Raw genomic sequence first — 20,110 nt, 5'->3', positions numbered from 1 at the left:
GGGCTGGGGATTCGAACCGACACCTTAGGTGTACGTGGCTGGAGCCTTAGCTGGTTGAGCTATAGGCGCCGAGCCCAAAAAGTAAACTTTTATTGTGCTAAGCTATTGAGCTTTGGGGAGTTATTTGTTACAGCAACTGATGTTACTTTCCCTGACTATTGTAAGTATAATTTTTTTTCAATAGTTCCATGCCTGTTATCACCATTACATGTTGTTTACTCATAGATATACACACAAAAAAGAGTGAAAACTGTCTTTAATTTTCAACTTCTTCAATCTCTGTAACTAAAATATCCCTTTAAAGTACCAATTATTTGGCTTTTATGACTCCAACAAAGAAAAATCTTTATTTCAAAACACTATATTCTGTAATTTATCATGGCTAAAGGCTGAGTTATTTACTGGACTACAATTTCAGAACCAAATTAGACACCAGGTAAATAAAGGAAAATCCCAACCTTTACAAAATAACCACCTCCCAAAATTTGAACTCTAAAAATGTATAAACAGCTTTCGTGCTTATTCTTTCACAAGGCTATTTCTCATATAACTTTCATTATCCTGTTCAGAGTTTACAAGTGAGAATCCTCAGATTTCAGTTGAGACACATCTGGCTCACAAATGAGGCACTGCGTGCTCAATCGTGAAATCCTCACCACAAGCGCTGATGATGAGATCTCGTGTTTCTTAGTAAAGATGTTAGAACCAGCCAGTCACAAAGCTATTTTGAGTGGTGACATCCCTGATGTGGCATCCTAAAGGTGTCAGTTCAATCTTTCTCTGCTGAGGAATTGCTGAATTAAATTCACTTCCAAATTAAAGTTGACCAGTTTTAGCTTTCTTTCAGATATAATCTCACCTGAGCTATTGAAAAGATTAGTTCAATGACTCTTTCGTCATTGACAAGGAAGAGCTAAAATTTCCAGCCTGTTGGGGTTTTTTTTTCCTTTATGTCATTGAGCTCTTTTAACTTCCCTAAGGTATATTTAGATTCCTTGTGTTTAATAATAATATATCAGATACTTAAGGTATTTAAATCACTAAAGACAATTTTTGTTAATTTATTTATTGCTTCTTTGTCTTACACCCAGTCTGACTTTCTCCTCCCCCAAAATGAAAAAGAGAGAATTTGAGGCTAAAGTATGAAGAATCAATTGATAATGACTTGTGATTGCACCAAACAAAATAATTAATACTTAGAGTTCACCCTAAAGATAACAGTCAACCTCAAATATGTTCACAGTCCACTGCCCCAAAGTAGCTGCATGAAGTTGACAATTTGTAACAAAGTGGAGTAGACTCCTAAGAAATTAGAAGAACTCATGTTTTCTCTTTCCACACATAAGAAAAATATATCCAACACATCGACATATTCTCAGTCAAGACCTTTTCCTATTTAACCTTACAAAAATGACTCAGCATCTCTGCATCTGAAAACAGATTCCCCAGCAACTGGGCCACTTGTCACCATGGACCCCATGATGTGCAGAGAAGAACAATTAGCTGGGTAGATGTCTGCCCAGAATGCATAGTTAGAAATTAATCCTGAAGAAACAACCCACACAAGTATAAACTGAAGGTCATTTTGCAAGATCGGCAGGCCAAGACTTTTTGAAAATACTAATGATACAAAAGACCAAAAGAAAAAGAGAAAGGGGAAGATAGAGACTGTTCAAAAGTAAAGGTGATAAAGAACCATGACAATGACAATTAAATGCAGAGTGATTCTCATCTGAATCCTGGATAGAAGAACACAGTTATAAAGGATATTTATTGGAGGGACAATTTGAAAAAGTAGAACATAGTTTATAAAGCAGATCATGTTACGGTATGGATATTAAATGTTCTGAGCATGATCATTGCATTCTGATGATACAGGAGAATCTTCTTATTCTTAGGAGACATATTCCGAAGTATTTGAGATGAAGGGTTATACTGAGCAGCTTTTTCTGTGTGATGAACTTCCCTATACACAGCAACCACCATTTACTTTGCTTATTATTCTATGGCTGAACTTACCTAGTGCTTCTTCTGATTGTCAGCTGGGTTCTCTTATCTGTGATGAACTGCAGGTCTACTGAGAGGCTCCGCTTCTGGGAACAGGCTGGTGTCGCTGGGGCAGCAGTGGTGACTAGGCTCACTCCAGCAGGATAGTCCTGGATTATTCACACAGCTATGGCTAAATTACAATACAAAGACACACAGAGATGAAAGAAAGAGACAGAGACGGGGAGAGAGACAGAAGGAAGGCAGTAAAGCTTCAGAGGCCTAACTGCAGACCTGGTGCTTCTGCCTGCATTTTGTTAAAGTAAATCACAAGGTCTCCACCTTTTGATGGGAGAAGCTAAAAGCCACATTGTAAAGGACCAGGATACAATGGGGGAAAAAACTGTGGTCCTTTTTAACAATCTGCCACAGGATTTACAGTTCATTCAATTATACTTACAACTTGTCTATAGGTTTGGAATTTTTCAGGACAAAAAGTAGGGGAAAGGGATAAAAGATGGCACAATAAGCCAAATGCAAAAGACTATCTACTATAAAATACAATTTATGTTAGTTTTTAAAGTCAATCAATTGTAGGATTATAGAAGTCAGAAGATTGATAACATTCAGGTAATCGGCTTCTGTTGGCAACATTCTGTTTCTTGATTAGACTAGTAAAAATTCCATTCAGCTATACACCCAGGATCCAGGGTATGTAGTCTTTTCTGTAAGTATGTAATACTTTAATTTTAAAGTTTACTTTGAAAAATAAAAAGAGCATAGATCTTAGGAGTTAGGAACCCTGGGTTCTTGTTCAGACACTGCCACCAAGTCCCTGTGCAATATTGAGAATGTTTCATTTAATTCTCTGGGACTCTGTTTCCTCATCTGTAAAAGCAAGGCAGATGAATTCAGTCAGCCTCTCCCAACATCTAGACTCCAAGGTTCAATTGTGACCAAATAGTTATTTAGAAATAACTTACAGGCTGTGTAACATATAACCTTGTAATTAAGAAGCACTTTTCTCTTTTAGCTATAACATGTGCCTGAGATTTTGCTTTCCAGAACTTGCACAGAACTAATTACCACAAACCATAAGCAATAAAGAGGTCTCTTTTAAATACAGATGAGAGCTATAAGGGCTAGCTACCTGCAGAAGAGGTCACTGGAAGAGCAGGGCATCATAATTTAATATTACACTGGAAGGGCAGTAAAGGAACCTGTCAACACAGGAAGGATCCTTGGGGTCCCTTTCAAGAACCCAATCACATTCGCTGTCACTCCAGCCTTGTTCCAGAGGACAGCAGTCCCTCTGGAATACAGTTTCTTTTTTTTTTTTTTTTTGGTCGGGGCTGGGTTTGAACCCGCCACCTCTGGGGCGGGCACCCTAGTCCTTTGATCCACAGGCACCACCCCAAGGAATACATTTCTTGACCTTCTCAGAAAGTCACATGCTTGGTGGTCTCATGAGTTCTTTGTACATTTAGGGGCTTTTAGCAGAAGGTATGCAGAGCCACAGGTATCCCTCCCCAGTCTTCACCAGTTTTGTGAACTGGAGCATCGAGAAGTAGAACTTTGCTGTTGTCCAGGTGTCCCACAAGCCCTGGCAGCTGTTTTCAGGGGTAGAGACCCTAGGGGCGCCACTGACGCTGGTAATTTTCTCACTTCTGAGTACAGTGACCCCTTAATAGTTCAAAGGAGAGACTCTGATGAAACAATCTTTTGAGCTTTTTGTTTGTTTGTGTCCTTGAGTGCTTAGAGTTTACCTCTAAGGCTCATTTGAGCTATAATTTTCAATAGTTTTTGAAAAGTTGCATTCATTTTTTAATTATTTACTTTTTTTTTTTTTTGCAGTTTTTGGCCGGGGCCGGGTTTGAACCCACCACCTTCAGGTATATGGGGCCAGCGCCCTACTCCTTTGAGCCACAGGCACTGGCCAAAAGTTGCATTCATTAAACAGATATTTATGAGGCATATCCTATGAGAATTCAGAAGGAAAAGAGGCAAGCAAGCTCCAGCTTCATAGACAGAATAAGGAATCCTTCATTTTTGGACATAAAGACTTGGAGCTATGTGCAGGAGTGATAGTTGAACTTCATAACAGACCTAAAATAGACATACTTTGCCCCAGTTTACAGATGAGGAAACTGAGACTTGGGGAGGTCATAGAACTTGCTCAAAAGGTTACTGGGCTATTGACTGGAGTCTATCTAACTCCACTTTGCTATAATTCCTTCATACATATATATATGTATATGCTATATATATATATATATATATATGCTCTCATCACCTTATGATAGGTGCTATATATATGTAGCACCTACGATAAGGTGATGAGAGACGTCTGTCCCTCAGAACACTGTCATCTCATCCTCCTGCCTAGTTTTACATATATAATTTTTATTAAAACACAGATACACTCATTCTTTCATTTATTTTCTATGACTGCTTTCCCACTGCAACAGCAGAGTTGAGTATTTACAAAAGGAACCTTATAACATACAAAGACAAAAAATATTTGCTATCTGGCCGTCTAAAAAAAAGTTTGCCACTCCTCCCTCTCAGAATATCCTCCCATTTCACTTAGGGCAATGCAAGCTCCTGTAACAAACCCCTAAATTGAAATGGCTTAACACATTTTTTTTTAAGTTTATTTCTCAATGGTACAATAGCTCAACCAGTGTATTCTCAGGTAGACGTGGATGTTGGGGTTCTGCTTCAAGGACCTAGATGGATCACTGCTCTAAGGTCACCCAGGGCAGAAAAACATTTAGCCAGCAGACAAAAGGAAAAGAGAGTGGACCATGCACTGGAAATTTTTATGGGCTAGATATGGACGGGGCCCACATTATTCCACCTATATTCCATTAGCTAGAACTCAATAACACAGCTGCACCCAAATGCACAGGATATTGGGAAATGTAGTGTACTGGTGAGTCCAGGAAGAAACACAAAGCAGCCTCCACCACAAAAAGTCTCTAGTTTTGACTTCTCAATCCTATTTTACAGCTCATATTCAATGTGCATATGTTTTTTTTAAAATTCCTTAATTGAATTCTTTTTTTTTTTTTGAGATACACACTGAAATATGTACAAGTGAAGTGATATGATGTCATGAGTTCACTCCAAATAATCGGAGAGGGAGAAACTTTCTGAGAATATAGATGAGACAAGATTGGCTATGACTTCTGTTGAAGCTGGGTTATGAGTATGGGAGCATTCCTGATATTATTCTCTTTACTTTTGTACTTATTTAAAGCTTTCTACACTAAATAAATTTTCTAATAATTACTTCTTAATACAGTACTTTTGAAAAAAATAAATATTACACTGAAACAACTCTTTCTTGCCATGAGGTAGTCTTCAGTAAAAAATTGAAATAAAAACAATAAAACCCTGGCCATAATAGACTGCAAAGTTCTCATCAATTATATTAACTATAAGTGTTCTGGGTTGTTGATTATTTTTCTTACTTTCCTTAAATAATCCTGTCAAATAAGCTTACCTGTAGTATAAATGTTACCAATAATAAAAGATAAAATCTGAGAGAATATATTCATATGTCAGACACCTATAGCATAAGCACTCTAAAGAGAGTTAGTTAGGGTCTAAATAAACACCAGATTTATTACATTCATTTTAAAAACACTGACTGAGCAAATACTCTCTACAAATGATGGTACTTAGCTGTAGAAATATACTGATGATAAAGCAGTTGCCCCTGCTTGTACTTGTCAAGATGGATAATAACCTGCTTCTAAGCAAACATCCCCAAATCAATGTCTTTGAACAACAGTGTTACCTTACTTGTATGAGGTTAAAGTAGATATTCCTGGTCCAACAGCTCTCTTTTGAGCAGTAACTCAGATTTGGGGTCCGTCTATGTTGAAAAGAAAGAGTACATGTAGCTACTTATTTGGGATGTTTTATGGTCAGACCAGGAGGGAAAAAAGCTATTCAGGGTCCCACCATCCAATTGTGCCCTGGAAAATCCCTGCTAGCTATGAATCCGGGAAGAAAATTGGATTAAGGGGGTGAGGGGTCAGGGACAGAGGAATGTTCTGGAACATTCTATCACAAAGGTGATCCTGATCCAGGTCTGGAGAGAAGACAGACACACAAATAGACACATTCTACTTAGATATAGTAAGAGCAATAGGAACAATATGAACGGATGCCTTGGGAACTCTGGGGGAGGTGGGATTTTTTACATTTTCATTAACTATTGGTACAATGTCATAAGTGTGCTTGAAACTCAATTGGCTGAGGCTACTAGATTTGTAATTCTTTTTCCCCAAGAATTGTAAGCCAGTGTTCCCTAACTCCTCAAAAGCAGAGCACTGCTAGAAGCCTTAACTGCAACTGTAGCCAGAGAGCACCAGTGTTTATCAATACTGGTTACACCAGCTTCACAGGACATAAACTCACCTGGAATTTGGATCTCTCAGCATGAAGGGATTTTAATATGATTCATTCATGCATTTGTTCAACGTTTTACAAAGACATCTGCCCCCAAAATTCAATTTACAATTTTTTACAACATTTTACAAAGACTTTGATCTCCAAATCTCCATTTACAATTTTACAAGAATGTACAGTCATTGCAAGGGTTTCTTTTCAGAGTTTTTTAAAAGTCATTTTTTTCCTGAGGTCCAAAACTGTGGCTTTCAAATGAGAAGCAAGGTGGTTGAGGTTGACATGTGGGGACTGTGTGTGATGAAAAGGCAGCACACGTCAGCCTCTCCATTCTAATTGAGACCAGCCTGCCTCCGGCAATAGGAAAGTCATTTGTCCCTGTGCGCCCACATCACAATCTGGCACAACTGGATCTGAGAGCCGTTCTTAACCTCTCTCGGGCTACAGGAATCTAGTTTACCATCTTAACTTACATGTTCCGTCTCTTAGCGGATCCTCCTGCCCTTCCTCTTTAAAGTGATTCTAATTAGAAAGCACACAGGAGGATCCTTGTGGGATTTAAAAGCTGCTGAGATCCCCCCTTTGTTCTCTCCTTTAAACTATTGACGGTTATTGTTTCAAATTCCGCCTCCTCCCAGGCCCCTACCACGCTGCAGTTGACAATTATTGGCATCTTAGAGCCCTAGAGATCAAAACGAGACGTCTGACAGGACCCGCTCCCTAAGTCCAAAGCAAGCACCCGCTCCAAACATCTCCCCTTACTTCCTCTCATCTCCCTAAAAAGTACTGAAAAGGAAAAGATACCATGGGCCCTATAAACAGCTGCTAACTTATTAATAAGATGCCCATGCTAGTTCCAATTTTAAAGATGCTTCAGGCATCTTTATAGAGTCAGCTCACCCTTCCTTTCCCCCAACACAAACGCGAGCACCAAGCACAAACACCTTCACCACCGCTATTTAAATTCTGCAAAGTGTCCTACTCATCTGAGGAACTTTCGTGTTTGTCTTAATTTGCTAAGACTTAAAAGACAGTTAAATTAACCGTCAGTTTCTAGGACCGGGAGGAGGAGGGCAGAAAATTCGCCGCGTGGGAGTTGCAGAAGGACAGGCTGGCAAGAAAGTTTTGTTTACTTATTTAATGTTTTCATTAAGGAGAATCCAGAGGATCCATCTCTGGCACTGGGGTCTGGGATGCTAGATGCTCTTGGAAATTTGGGAAATGAATGTGAGCGAACGCCTAGACCGGAGCTGGAATGACTGGGAGGGAAGGGCTGGGTCCGCGGTGCAGGGGAGGAGGGACGAAGGAAACAAGGGGGTGGGAGGCGGAGGAAACACAGTATAAAAGGCCCCGGCCAGGCTCCGCGTCCGCCACTCGCTGCCACTAAGGTAAGGGGGAGCCAGAGCAAAATCAAGAAAGCGGGAAACCAGCGGTGCCACCACGGGACTGAGCCCATCGCCGGACACAGTTCGCTGTAACATCCCAGACTTCAGCTTGATCTCTGAGCCCTTCCATTCGCCAACTGCCCCCTGAAGGCATGACCTGCGCACAGGATACGGAGGCTACAACGGGGTCATGAGGCTGTGGCCCTGGAGTGAAGGCTGCGCGACGCCAGCCTCCAAGTCCCTTCCTGGAGCGGCTCCCCCGGGATGAGCCCCCCAGACCCAAGACTGACAGAACTGAGATTCACCCCACAGTGCCCCACGTGCGTCCACAGCTCCTGAGCCACGACACCAGGCGCCTGTAGCTTCCTGTAGTGACACCTGCTCTATTTAACTAGACCCACGCCCTGCGAACCCGACCCACCTACCTTCCCTGGCTCTACTGGATGCTGCAGAGGCGCTAGCAGCCGTTTCCTGCAATCTGGCAGCCTAGGGTCCAGGAGCAAGTATCAAGATCCTTTCAGAACGACACTTTGTCACTCCCCCCTTCTGTTGCCTGCTTCCGGCAGGGATGCACAGTGGCAGACCGACACTTGGCTTGTCCGGCGCTTCCTGGGCTCTCCATCACAACTCCAGCTCCACTTTGCCAATAAAGGTTTCTAAACTCGCCCAGGCACCCCCTACTCACCCATAGCTCCGAGCTTCAGTGCGCACTAGGTTCTGCCCTAGCCCGCCACGGAGACCTCGGCAGCGCGCACTTGGTACAGCCCGGCAGGCGGACGTAGATGCCGGAGGGGCCCCTCGGCCACCTCCAGTGACAATCTCCGTGTGCCCAGAGCCCCCATCTGGAGCCAGCCCAACCCGGGACCCCCGCGTGCGGGGCGGCGCGGCTGTCGGCCACAAGGACAGCGCAGAGGAGTGGATGTGGCTAGCCGGGTGAGTGGTTCTGGGCGGCCAGGGCGGGGGAGCCAAGCGTGGAGGTAACTCTGGGCCGGAGCTGAAGCCCTCCTCCTCCTCCTCCTCCTCCTCCTTGCCATCCTCCTCCTCCTTGTCCTCCTCCTCCTCCCCGCGCTCCTCTGGCGGCCGCTCCCGCTACGGCTGCGGCGCCGCGGTCACATCTGGGGCGCCCATGTGCGTTCGGGGGCTCGGCTGCGCCCCCCTAGCTGCCGACCACGCAGCCCCCTGCCTGCAGGGTGGCCCCCGGCCCGGACCCGGTCCCGGGCAGCCCCTGGTCCCCGACCTCGCCGCCGCCGCCGGGCAGCTCCGGGGCTTGCTCCGCAGCCTGCTTGGACACGTCCGGCCCCGCGGTGGCTCCGCCGTGGTGCGCCGGCAGCGGTGGCTCCTGCTCCCCCGGCCCGGCGCACCCCGCCGCGCCCAGCGACAGCCCTGCGGGCCCAGGGAGCGGGGCCCCGCTCGGGGCCGAGGCGGGAGCCGCGCAGTCCGGCTCCCGGGCTCCGACTCCTCCTCCCTCCGCGCCACCGCAGCCTCCGCCTGCCGCTCCGGGTCCTAAAGCCGCGCGCCTCAAGAGGATGGTGCGCCTGGCGGCCGAGCTCCTGCTGCTGCTGGGGTTGCTGCTGCTCACACTGCACATCACGGTGCTGCGCGGCTCCGGAGCTGCCGAAGGGTCAGACGCGGCCGCAGGCAACGCCAGTCAAGGCGAGCTGCAGGTGAGTGAGCCAGCGGAGAGGGGCGTGCGCGGCAGCGGGGACTGGGTGGCCGGGTACTAAGCTAGCGCTTGGTGGATGAAAGGAGGCGGGGTCCCCAGGGCCACCAAAGAGCAACTGTTTTGGCAGCAGCCTTGCCAGGCAACTTAACTTAGCTTGAGGCGAGCGGGTGTGTGTGCCTGGAGACTAGACCTGGCTAGGAGTTCTGCTGGACGCACCCTCCAGATCTATCTGTCGTAGGTCACTTACCTGGGCCTGGGAGGAAAGTAGGGGGAGCCTTTGGATCAGCAGAGGAAGTGTGGAGAATGTGCTGCCAGTCTTAGGTTATCCTTTGAGGCCGAATAATGCTACTCGAGGCCGGGCAAAGGGACGCATGGAGATCTTATACTATAATATCTCTAAAGCATGTTTGGAAGAAAGAAGTCTGGTGAGTCTGCCCCTTCAGAAAGCCATGCCAACTATCAGGACATAATTTCCCAAGGAGAATCGCCAAACACCTCCTCCTCGCTGATGCTGTTCCCATGGCTCCTGTCGCGTGCGTTCTGGGTCATGAGGAGGACGCAGTGGGGAGTTGCCTGTAGAGATTTGAGCCAGGGTTACCTTGGGCTTTTAAACTTGAAGCAAAGATTTCTTCCCTGGGATCTTTCTCTTTGAAGGTGGCCTTAGGAATGGAATTCTGTTGATCTATTCCAACTATGAAGCAAGGGAGGGGTTGCTACTGGGCGAGCACAGTGGGCTGTCAGAGGTAATGTGAGTTTTGGTTTCTGGTTGCTTCCTTGGAAAGAGCTGTTGCTGGTGTCTAGGAGTGTGACAACTGTAAACTCGAGGCACCGGTAGAAATGAGCAGGGATTTTCCCAGGAGGTAATGGGGATATTCTCCCGCTCCATTATAAAATCTCCTCAAACCACCCCTTCTGAAACCCTTTACTCTGCATTGTCTAAATAAGCATTATTTGTTGTTCCAAAGGATTTTGTAGTCCTTTGCCTCTACTAATTCTTTTTTTTACATCTTTATGAAATTTATTGTGAAAAAATCTACTGTGAAAGAGACATGCATTCACCTAAACACTTCCATAGCTCTTACTCTGTGCTACTGTTCTAAGTGTTTGACAGAATTTAACTAATGTAATCATAACTCTATGAGACACTGTGCACTAATATCCCCCCTTACAGATTCAAAAACTTAAGAGAGGTTAACTGCAGAGAGGTTACAAAACTTAACAAAGTTCACGCATTCCAAACTCTTGATCGATTATACCAAGTTTTGTCTCTTCCACAGTGTTAGGGACTAAAGCAAGGTCCTTTACAGATCCCTGCACACAAATACAAAACCAGGAATGGAACAGAATACACTCCAAAGCTTAAAGTTCTTTTAAATTTGGGACATATATAAAAATGTGTTAATTTTGTGGAGATGTCACATCTTCTCATGTGGGTAAAAAGGTACAGTGACACACTGAATTCCTGTGGGGAAATTAAAGATACCACCACCTGACAGGCTGGTACACCCACTAATCTAACACTGTAGGGATAATTTTTAATATCTTCAAGATTTCCGGAAGTCGTATTTTATACATGATGCTTTCTTTCCTCGTGGACTCATGAAAAGTCATAAAAATGATGTCCTGAGGAAAAGTACATTTGGTGGGTGGCTTTATGAGGTGTTTGCTATCATTAGAATAACCTGGGGTTGGCCTTTTGTGCTTGAACAGTAAGGTGATGAGAGAAGCAGCTTGTGGAAATGGCACCTCTGAAAGGGAAGTGGATTGAATTCTCAAAAGGAGCATTAGCTGAAGAACTGCCCCAAGATGGCAGAAGAAATGGGGGATTTAGAAAAAATTATGCTCCTAAAAATATCTGGGGTCCCAAGTAGCTGCTAATCCACCAGCTTCAGTTTATCTTGTAATGGTGCTCAGTTATACTGTCCACAAAATGCACACACTTGTCCAAGCAGAATGATGAGTTTAACAGTTTAAGTTCATAACTTTGCTCTCTTTTGTAATTTGTTATTATAAAAGTTTTATACTCTTCCTGACCCACAGTATTTCTTTGGCCCTCTGACTCTACAAAAAGGCATTACCATTCAAATGAAGAGAATATGCCAAGACATTTATTAGTCTTCAGACCTCAGGAAATGAAATTGCTAGTAGCAGGTGCATTTGAAGAGAAAACTATGGACACTGTATTCTTTCTTTCTACTAGAATTTTAATCCCAAGTCTAACACATCTAACCCAACACATCTAAACGTGATGGCCCTATGATAGCCTAAGCTGCTAAAATCCTCCTTTGTAACTAGAAAATTAACCAGTCCTTAAACATCAATTTTGTTCTTCATATCTGACCTTAAGACATTCTAAAATATAAGCTTGGCTTAGTCAGAAATACACCATGGTGAGTTTATCAACCCAAATTATAGCATACTGAAGATTTGGTGGTTTGGACATATCAAAGACACCTAATAAAGCAGTAGTAAGAATAACAACAATAATAACTAAGATTTATTAAGTGCCTTTAATGTGACAGACATAGTTCTTAGCACTTTACATGTATTAACTTTCTTAATCCTCACAAAATCACTTCAATTATGCACTATCATTATCCATATGAGGAAACTGAGGTTGGGTAACTTACCCCAAGCTGCACAGCTGGAATCTTCTTAGCTTGCTTTTGTTATTTTATAGCATAAAAATATTTAAGGCATTCTTTTATTTCAGGTTCTTGGTAAAGTCATGCTGGTGATACACAAAGAAAGCCTTTTAATAGTTTATATTTCCAAATGCATCTTGAGAGTCCTACTGAGTCAAATACGAACATATATATGTATATATGCACATTCATACATTTTATATATGCATACACACATATATAAACATCTATTGTCTTTATTATTTCTGCATGCTAGGGGATGCATTTTTTATTAAGTCATTCGTACATAAATCATAAATACATTTATGCCATTATAGGATTCAATATGTTGATTATTTGTACAAATTGGAATGGATGCATTTTTGACTCTGTAAATAACTTCCCTGATACTATTGGCATGACATTATGAAGTGAGAGTAAAATGCTTTGAGTACATCATCTTTAGCTTATGAAAATAATGATGTTAGTCTTTGTACTGTTTTCGATATTTTTAAATGTTGAATAATATCATATAGTTGTCTGCATTAGCTGCAAAAGCAACATGTAAACATCAATTTTCTTTTCGCTTTTAAATGAAACCTTATCTTCTTAATGAAATGTTTGTCTCATGTTGCTCAGATATTCAGATTAGTTCTTCCATATGTCTTTAATCAATAATAAAGAGAAAACAATCATATGTAATAAAAGATGTCTGGAATACAAAATATTCCAAAATATTGAATCCACAGGAAATAATAATGATATCTCCTTTGTTTTAATTTCAAATGATTGCCTTTCTACTAAATGTCAGTTAGATTCAGAATCATGAATTTCTACATATTTTAAGTAGTAAAGCTAGAACTCATTAAGGCGATGAAATTTAAGCAAAAATGTATATATAGATCACCAAACTGATTATTTTAGCAATAACCTTAACACAAACCAAAGTCTGAAATATACTGAAATGTCTTTAATCTCTGTCTTCTAACTGCCATCTTCATGAGCACCCTCCCTCTTTTATTCCTCCATGGACATTTATAAAACAGCCTACCTTCTTGTATTCACTGCTTTGTATTCAAGAGTTCATCAGAGCACTTAATAGCAGTAGCGGCAAAAGCATAATTTATTTGTAGTTAATAAAAGTTTCTCTCAATGAACCTATCAGATAGATAGCACTTGTATACCCATTTCAAGATGAGGAAATTGAGGACTAAAGAGATATAAGTAACTCGTCCAAGTTAAGTAACTTGCCGCACGGTTGTGGTGGGGTGGAGCCAGGATTCAGACCCAGGCGTTGCACCATAGAGCCCAAGTCCTAGTTCCTATCAATCAACAAGCCTCCTCCAGTTTTGAATCAAGCGAACAGACATTGTGTTTCTTATTTGGTGACTGCTGGCCCATTTTCCAGTCAGGCTGTTTATCAGTAGAATCCTTTATAAATGATAGATAATTGTCTCACTTAGCTATTTCTGCAGAACCTCCCACCCCAAAATTGATTGCCTTTTGCTCTGGGCTCAGCTGGGGGGTTCTTCTGGTGATTTCATCTTAAATGATCCATGTAGCTACCGCCATGTGTTGTCTTGATGTGGGTTAGGTGGTCCAAGATGACCTCTCTCATATGTCTGATGATTGATGTTTGCTGTCACCTAGGTTCTCTCTCTACATAATCTCTGATTCTAAAGAAGGCTAGCTCACACATCTTTCATGGTGGACTCAGAGCACCCACAGAGTAAAAGCAGAAGTTGCAGGGACTCTTGATAGGTTTGCACATCTCTTCCATTGCATTCTATCAGCTGAACAAATTACAGATCAGCTTAGATTCTAGGGGACAGGAAATAGATTTCACCTCTTGATGGGATGAGTAGGAAAGTCACATTGCAAAGGAGCATGTGATGTGTACATGTGTACTGTTGTGACCTTCTTTGTAAAATAGCTACCATATTGATCTTTTGCCTCATCTATGTAGAAACATTTTAACCAATATTGCACATCTTTTAGCATTGTTTATGCTGCCTTTGGTCAAGCAGAAACTTTCCAGTTTTTATCGATTGTATCTTTTCCTTTTTTTTTTTTTTTTGTTTTCTTGCCATACTTAGGAAAACTTTCTTTAAATAAAGACTGTAAAGATCTTTACATATAGTCTGTTCTAATAGTTTTATAGCTTTATTCATTGTTTAGAATTACATTCTACTTTGAATTTGTTTGTGGGTTTAAGATTTAAGATAGAGGGCAGCGCTGTGGCTCAGTGAGTGGGGCGCCGGCCCCATATACTGAGGGTGGCAGGTTCAAACCCAGCCCCAGCCAAACTGCAACAAAAAAATAGCCGGGCATTGTGGCAGGTGCCTGTAGTCCCAGCTACTCTGGAGGCTGAGGCAAGCGAATCACCTAAGCCCAAGAGCTGCAGGTTGTTGTGATTTGTGATTCCATGGCACTGAGGACAACAAAGTGAGAACTTGTCTCAAAAAAAAGAAGATTTAAGATAGAGATGCAGATTTGTTTTAGTTTAAGTGAATCTTGTCCTATCATACTTGTTAAATACTCCATTCTATATTCAGAATACCAATTTTATTATACATTGAAATTTTCACACATACATAAGTCTGTTTCTTGACTTTCTTTTGCCTGTTTTTACTATTTCATATAATGTAACTTTATGCTATGTTTTAACAGGCAAATGTCCTTTTTTGTCAATTTTTGTTAGAACTGTTTATAGAATGTTTTTCAAATGGATTTGAGAATTGTTTTTGCTAAAAAATTCATTGCAATTTTAAAGATAATTACTTTAAATATTTTTGGTTAAGTTGAGGAAAACTGAGCATTTTATCCTTTTTAATATCAGAACATGGTATAGTATCTATTTCTTGAGTAAAGTTGTATAGTTTTCTTCTTTTTTTCACACCTCATTTACAAGCTGTTTTCTAGGTTTAAATGCTATTGTGAATAGGATTTTATTTTCTGTTATATTCTCCTATTTGTTAATTCTGGAATGTAGGAAAGCTACACTTAGCAGGGTTTTTTTCTCATGTTTGTGTACCTGAGACTATTAGCAGCATTATTCGTGTCAGTCTTGGTATCCTTATGGTCTCATGATATGAGTTCTAAATCTTTTCATTTAGTCACTGTAGCAATTTAAATAATAAAAATTAACTATTTCTCAAAGGATTGTTAGAATTCACTTCTAAAATCCTCTTGAACTTGTTATCTCTTTGATTGAGATCTCTGATTAACATTCCAGGTTATTCAATGGTCAATAGTCTATTCAAATTATGTAATTTTTCATTAGCCAATTTTGATAATTTATGTTTCCCCAGAAAATTGAACAGTTTAACTGAATTTCAATTTTGTCAGCATAAATTGTATATATAGAACAAGCAAATTTAAAAAAGCATTTCATGGTTGCATATTCTTTGTGCTATATAATCATAAGCGTAGCTATAAGACCTATAAGATCAAGATTGTTAATTGTGTTGTATAAACCCTCCATGTCTTGACTTACTTATTGTCTATTTATATACTGATTTCTGATTTCTGAAGGAAATTAAGTAATTCTTACACTACATTTGTGGATTTATCTGTCTTTCCTTGTTATCCTTATTCTCCATATTTTTTATTTACATTTCTAGAATCTATAGTGCTAGGACTTAAAATCACTTTTTATGGTGGTATTGTATATCAAGGTGAAATTCCTTATTTATTCCTTTTATTGCTTTTGGTTTTGAATACTTTTTTGTTTGTTTGTTTGATATAATATTGCTGCTTCTGCCTTTTTTTTCTTTTGGAATGTGTTTAGATATCTTTTTGCAACCTTTATTTTCAAATTTTCTTTGCCAATTTTGATTTACATATCTTTCCTATTAATAAACTATAGCTAAATTTGTCTAAGCAGTACATCAATGAATTTAGCCCATCTATATTTCTTGTGATTACTGATAAATGTGAAGATTCTTTTTCCATTTTATCTCCCATTCTCAAATTTTCAATTTTTTTTATTTTACTTCCCTCCCACCCCCAACTTATCTCTGTTACCTTTGGCAAGAAAGTTCTCCTCTGTAATGTCTAGACTTCTTTATTTGTAAAATGAATATGTAATTTCATTATATATTCATAATTTCAAATTTCCTAGTGCTATTATAAGGATTAAAAGATTGAATACTTGCTAAGTGTTTTGTCAGAGGTTGGTACCTAAACATTTGATAAATATTTAAATATTATTTGTTTTTCTCATTTTTACTTAAGTCTCAAAAGTTCTATTTCTATTTTTATTACTTTTAACATTTTAACAAACATCTGTGAACTTATAGTTTTCTAGTAATGCTAAGAATTAATCAGTATTTATAAACTAACCCCCCCTAAAAAAATGATTCTGACATGCCTTATCTTCATATTGTCTCTCTGCTATTTCTAACATTTTAGTCATATTTTCTGAAATGTTAGTGCTAGAATATTCCTTTTTTTCCATTTCTTAATTTCCTTTTCATCATATATATCTTCGTAATCAATTTTGATGGTTTAATCATGCTCCTAATTATCACTTAGATTTAACTATAAGATTTACTCATTTCTTTATCTGCTGCTTCTTATATACTTTATTTTGCTGGACTATATTCTCAAAAATCCATTAAGAAAGAAGTGGTTAATTGTAAAACCTCTAAGAACTTATGTTTGTAAAAATACCCTTCTTTGATTCTCATAATTAAATGCTAAGTTAGCAGTTGGCTGTATTCTGTCTTGTTTCCCCTAAGTATTTTGAAGATATTACTTTATTTTATTATATCATCTCATGTTTTGGATGAAAAGTCTGACACTATTTCTTTGTAGGTGATTTTTTATTTTTAACTGGAGGATTTTGGAGTATTTATGTTCAGAAATTTCATCAGGATGTACCTAGATCCAGGGCTTTAGTCTTTAGTCCTGTTTAGCACATGGTGGACCCTTTTATCTGATACCCCAAGTGTATCTTAGGCTTGAGAAAATTCCTTCAGTTATTTCTTTGCTTATTTTCAATATCTCTGTACTCTCCTTCTGGAATACCTATTACAGTTGGAAACTAATACTGAAATTTCTGAGTCTAGCTTCCTTGTCTCTTAATTTTGTCCTACCATACTTTTATCTCTGTGTTTTTCAAGTATGTTTTGGCTCAATTTTTCAGCTTTTCAACCCCAGTACTTAGTCTAAGAGTATCTCATAACTGAGCTCTCATAGCAAATGTCAGATTCAGACACTCTGAACCCCAGGACTGAATGAACTGCTCTTCCACTCTTTGGTCCATTTCCTGACTGCAGTCTTTTCTCCCAATTTCTGTAGTTTCTTCTCTTCTTTTTCCTCTTCCTTTCCCTTCTCCTTTCTCCCCTCTCCTCTCTGTCTTTTCTCACTCTCTCTCTCTCAAAAGTTTTTTAAAACAATATAATAAAATGGATAAATCTTAAGGATTTAGTTCCATCTTTGGAAATTACATATTTTGATATCATCTCCATCAAAATTATCCTATAGACCATGCCCCATTAGCCCAGAAGGTTGTCTAGTGCAACTTTATAGGTGATTCACTCCTCCCAGAGACAACTGACGTCTGACTCCCACCACCATAGGTTAGTTTTGCCTGTTCCAAATCTTCACGTAAATAGAATCATCTGTAGGCCATGTTCTGTATGCCTGGCTTCTCTCATTCAGCATAATGTTTTTGAGACTCCTGTATGTGGTTGTATTATTAGTAGCTTCCTCTTTTTTTATTGCTGAATGCTATTATGTTAAACTGTTTGACAGTTTATCCATTATCCCATCAATGGATGTTTGGCTTGTATCCATTATTTTTGTATAGTATGAATAAGACCATGTTAGTGTTCTTATACAAAGCCTTTCTATAGACATGTTTTCATTTCTTGTGAGTAAAGACCTAGTGGTAAGGCTGATACAGTCACTGTTCTTGATACTATAATATTCTCATAAGTTTTTTAGGGAAACTTAACTTTTTAGACATATCTCTTGCATTTTCTCAGTTTAGTAGTGTTTTGCCTCCAGTTGGTTCTATTTGTTTTCTATCTACTATTTATCTCTTCCTTTCTACAGATGGCCCTTTTCACAGCTTTCCGCCTCTGTTGTGAATTTATTTTTATCTCCCTTCTGCCTTCCCAGCAAAATTTAGGAGAAAAGAGGTAAACGCAAATGGTTGAACTGAAACACTATAATTTTATTTCTTAATTTTATTTGCCTTTACATAAACCAAAAGGAAGTTCTCTTACTTATGTTGCCCCTTCATTCATTCTCTTCTTCCCATGGTTGAATGGTTGAAAAAGTATTGATCTTTAAGATTAGGGGATGTCCTCATATTTCAGGAGGACTATTCATTCAGTTAAGAAGAATCTCTTTTGGTTTTAAAGCTTGCAAAGGAAATAATCTCAATAACATTTCCTGTATGTTGTACAAGTATTTTATTTATTTATTTATTTTAGACATAGCCTCAAGCTGTCACCCTGAGTAGAGTGCCATGGCATCACAGCTCACAGCAATCTCCAACTGCTGGGCTCAAGTGATTCTCCTGCCTCCACCTCCCAAGTAGCTGGAGCTACAGGCGCCTGCCACAATGCCTGGCTATTTTTTGGTTGCAGCCATCATTGTTGTTTGGCGGGCCCAGTCTAGTTTCAAACCCACCAGCTCAGGTATATGTGGCTGGCACCTTAGCCACTTGAGCCAAAGGCACCGAGCCAGTACAAGTTTTTTTTTGTGTGTGTGTGTGTGTGTTTTTTTTTTTTTGTAGAGACAGTTTTACTTTATAACACATGGTAGAGTGCCATGGAGTCACACAGCTCACAGCAACCTCCAACTCCTGGGCTTAGGCAATTTCCTTGCCTCAGCCCCCCCACCCCCAAGTACCTGGGACTACAGGTGCCAGCCACAATGCCTGGCTATTTTTTTGTTGCAGTTTGGCTGGGGCAGGGTTTGAACCTGCCACCCTCAGTATATGGGGCCAGCGCTCTGCCCACTGAGCCACAGACATCACCCAGTACAAGTATTTTTTTTAACAACCCTTAATATCAGAATTTTTCCTTTGATATTCCCTTTAAATCCTTTATACTACATCTTAATTTAATGTGCGCTTTTTTTTCTTCCCAGTGTTCATGAACAGGTGGCTACTCTTTTTTTAAGGAACTTCTCATGCAGGACTTAAAGATTAGTACATAATAGTTCCTCTAACAGTTCCAAATTTGATTATCACAATTTCATTTTTTTAATTAAGTGATAGCTGTGTACATTAATGCAATCATGGGGTACACTGTGGTGTTTTCATATACAATTCGAAATATTTTCATCAAACTGGTTAACATAGCCTTTATGTCATTTTCTTAGTTATTGTGTTAAGACAATTATATTCTACTCTTAGAAAGAGTCACTTGTACCCTTGTAAGATAAACCATAGAAGTGATCCCTCCAATCACCTTCCCTCCACCCAACACCTCTCCCCTGCCCTTACCCCCCCCCCATATTCTTAGGTTATAATTAGGTTATAGCTTTCATATGAAAGCCATGAATTAGTTTCATAATAGGGCTGTGTACATTGGATACTTTTTCTTCCATTCTTGTGATAGTTTGCTAAGTAGAACATTTTCCAGCTCCATCCATGTGAACATGAAGGACGTAAAGTCTCCATCTTTCTTTATGGCTGTATAGTATTCCCTGGTGTACATATACCACAGTTTATTGATCCATTCATGGATCAATGGGCACTTGGGCTTCTTCCATGACCTGGCAATTATGAACTGAGCTGCAATAAATGTTCTGATACAAATATTTTTTTTTAATGTGGTTTTTGGTCTTCTGGATATATACCTAATAAAGGAATTGCAAGATCAAATGGCAAGTCTATTTTTAGTTCTCTAAGTGTTCTCCAGGCATCTTTCCAAAAGTAATGTATTAGTTTGCATTCCCACCAGCAGTGTATAAGTGTTCCCTTTTCTCCACATCCACGCCAGCATCTCTGGTTTTGGGATTTTGTGATATGGGCTAATCTTACTGGAGTTAGGTGATATCTCAAAGTAGTT

General features: G+C 40.1%; 1 protein-coding gene across 1 annotated transcript in view; it reads left to right on the top strand.

Annotated features, from left to right (window-relative positions):
• Positions 1 to 9,316: 9,316 nt before the first annotated feature.
• Positions 9,317 to 20,110, top strand: part of ISM1 (isthmin 1) — an 81,027-nt gene continuing 70,233 nt past the window's right edge. The window contains exon 1 of the mRNA XM_003788008.1: positions 9,317 to 9,454. Coding sequence (XP_003788056.1) covers positions 9,317 to 9,454 — 138 coding nt within the window. The remainder of the gene's footprint in view (positions 9,455 to 20,110) is intronic.

The sequence above is a fragment of the Otolemur garnettii genome, unplaced genomic scaffold, assembly GCF_000181295.1.
Source record: "Otolemur garnettii isolate 467f Iridium unplaced genomic scaffold, OtoGar3 scaffold00025, whole genome shotgun sequence".
In the NCBI taxonomy this organism is placed as follows: Eukaryota; Metazoa; Chordata; class Mammalia; order Primates; family Galagidae; genus Otolemur; species Otolemur garnettii.
The sequence above is the reverse complement of the archived record's forward strand: the minus strand, read 5'-3'. Positions and strand labels throughout refer to the sequence as shown.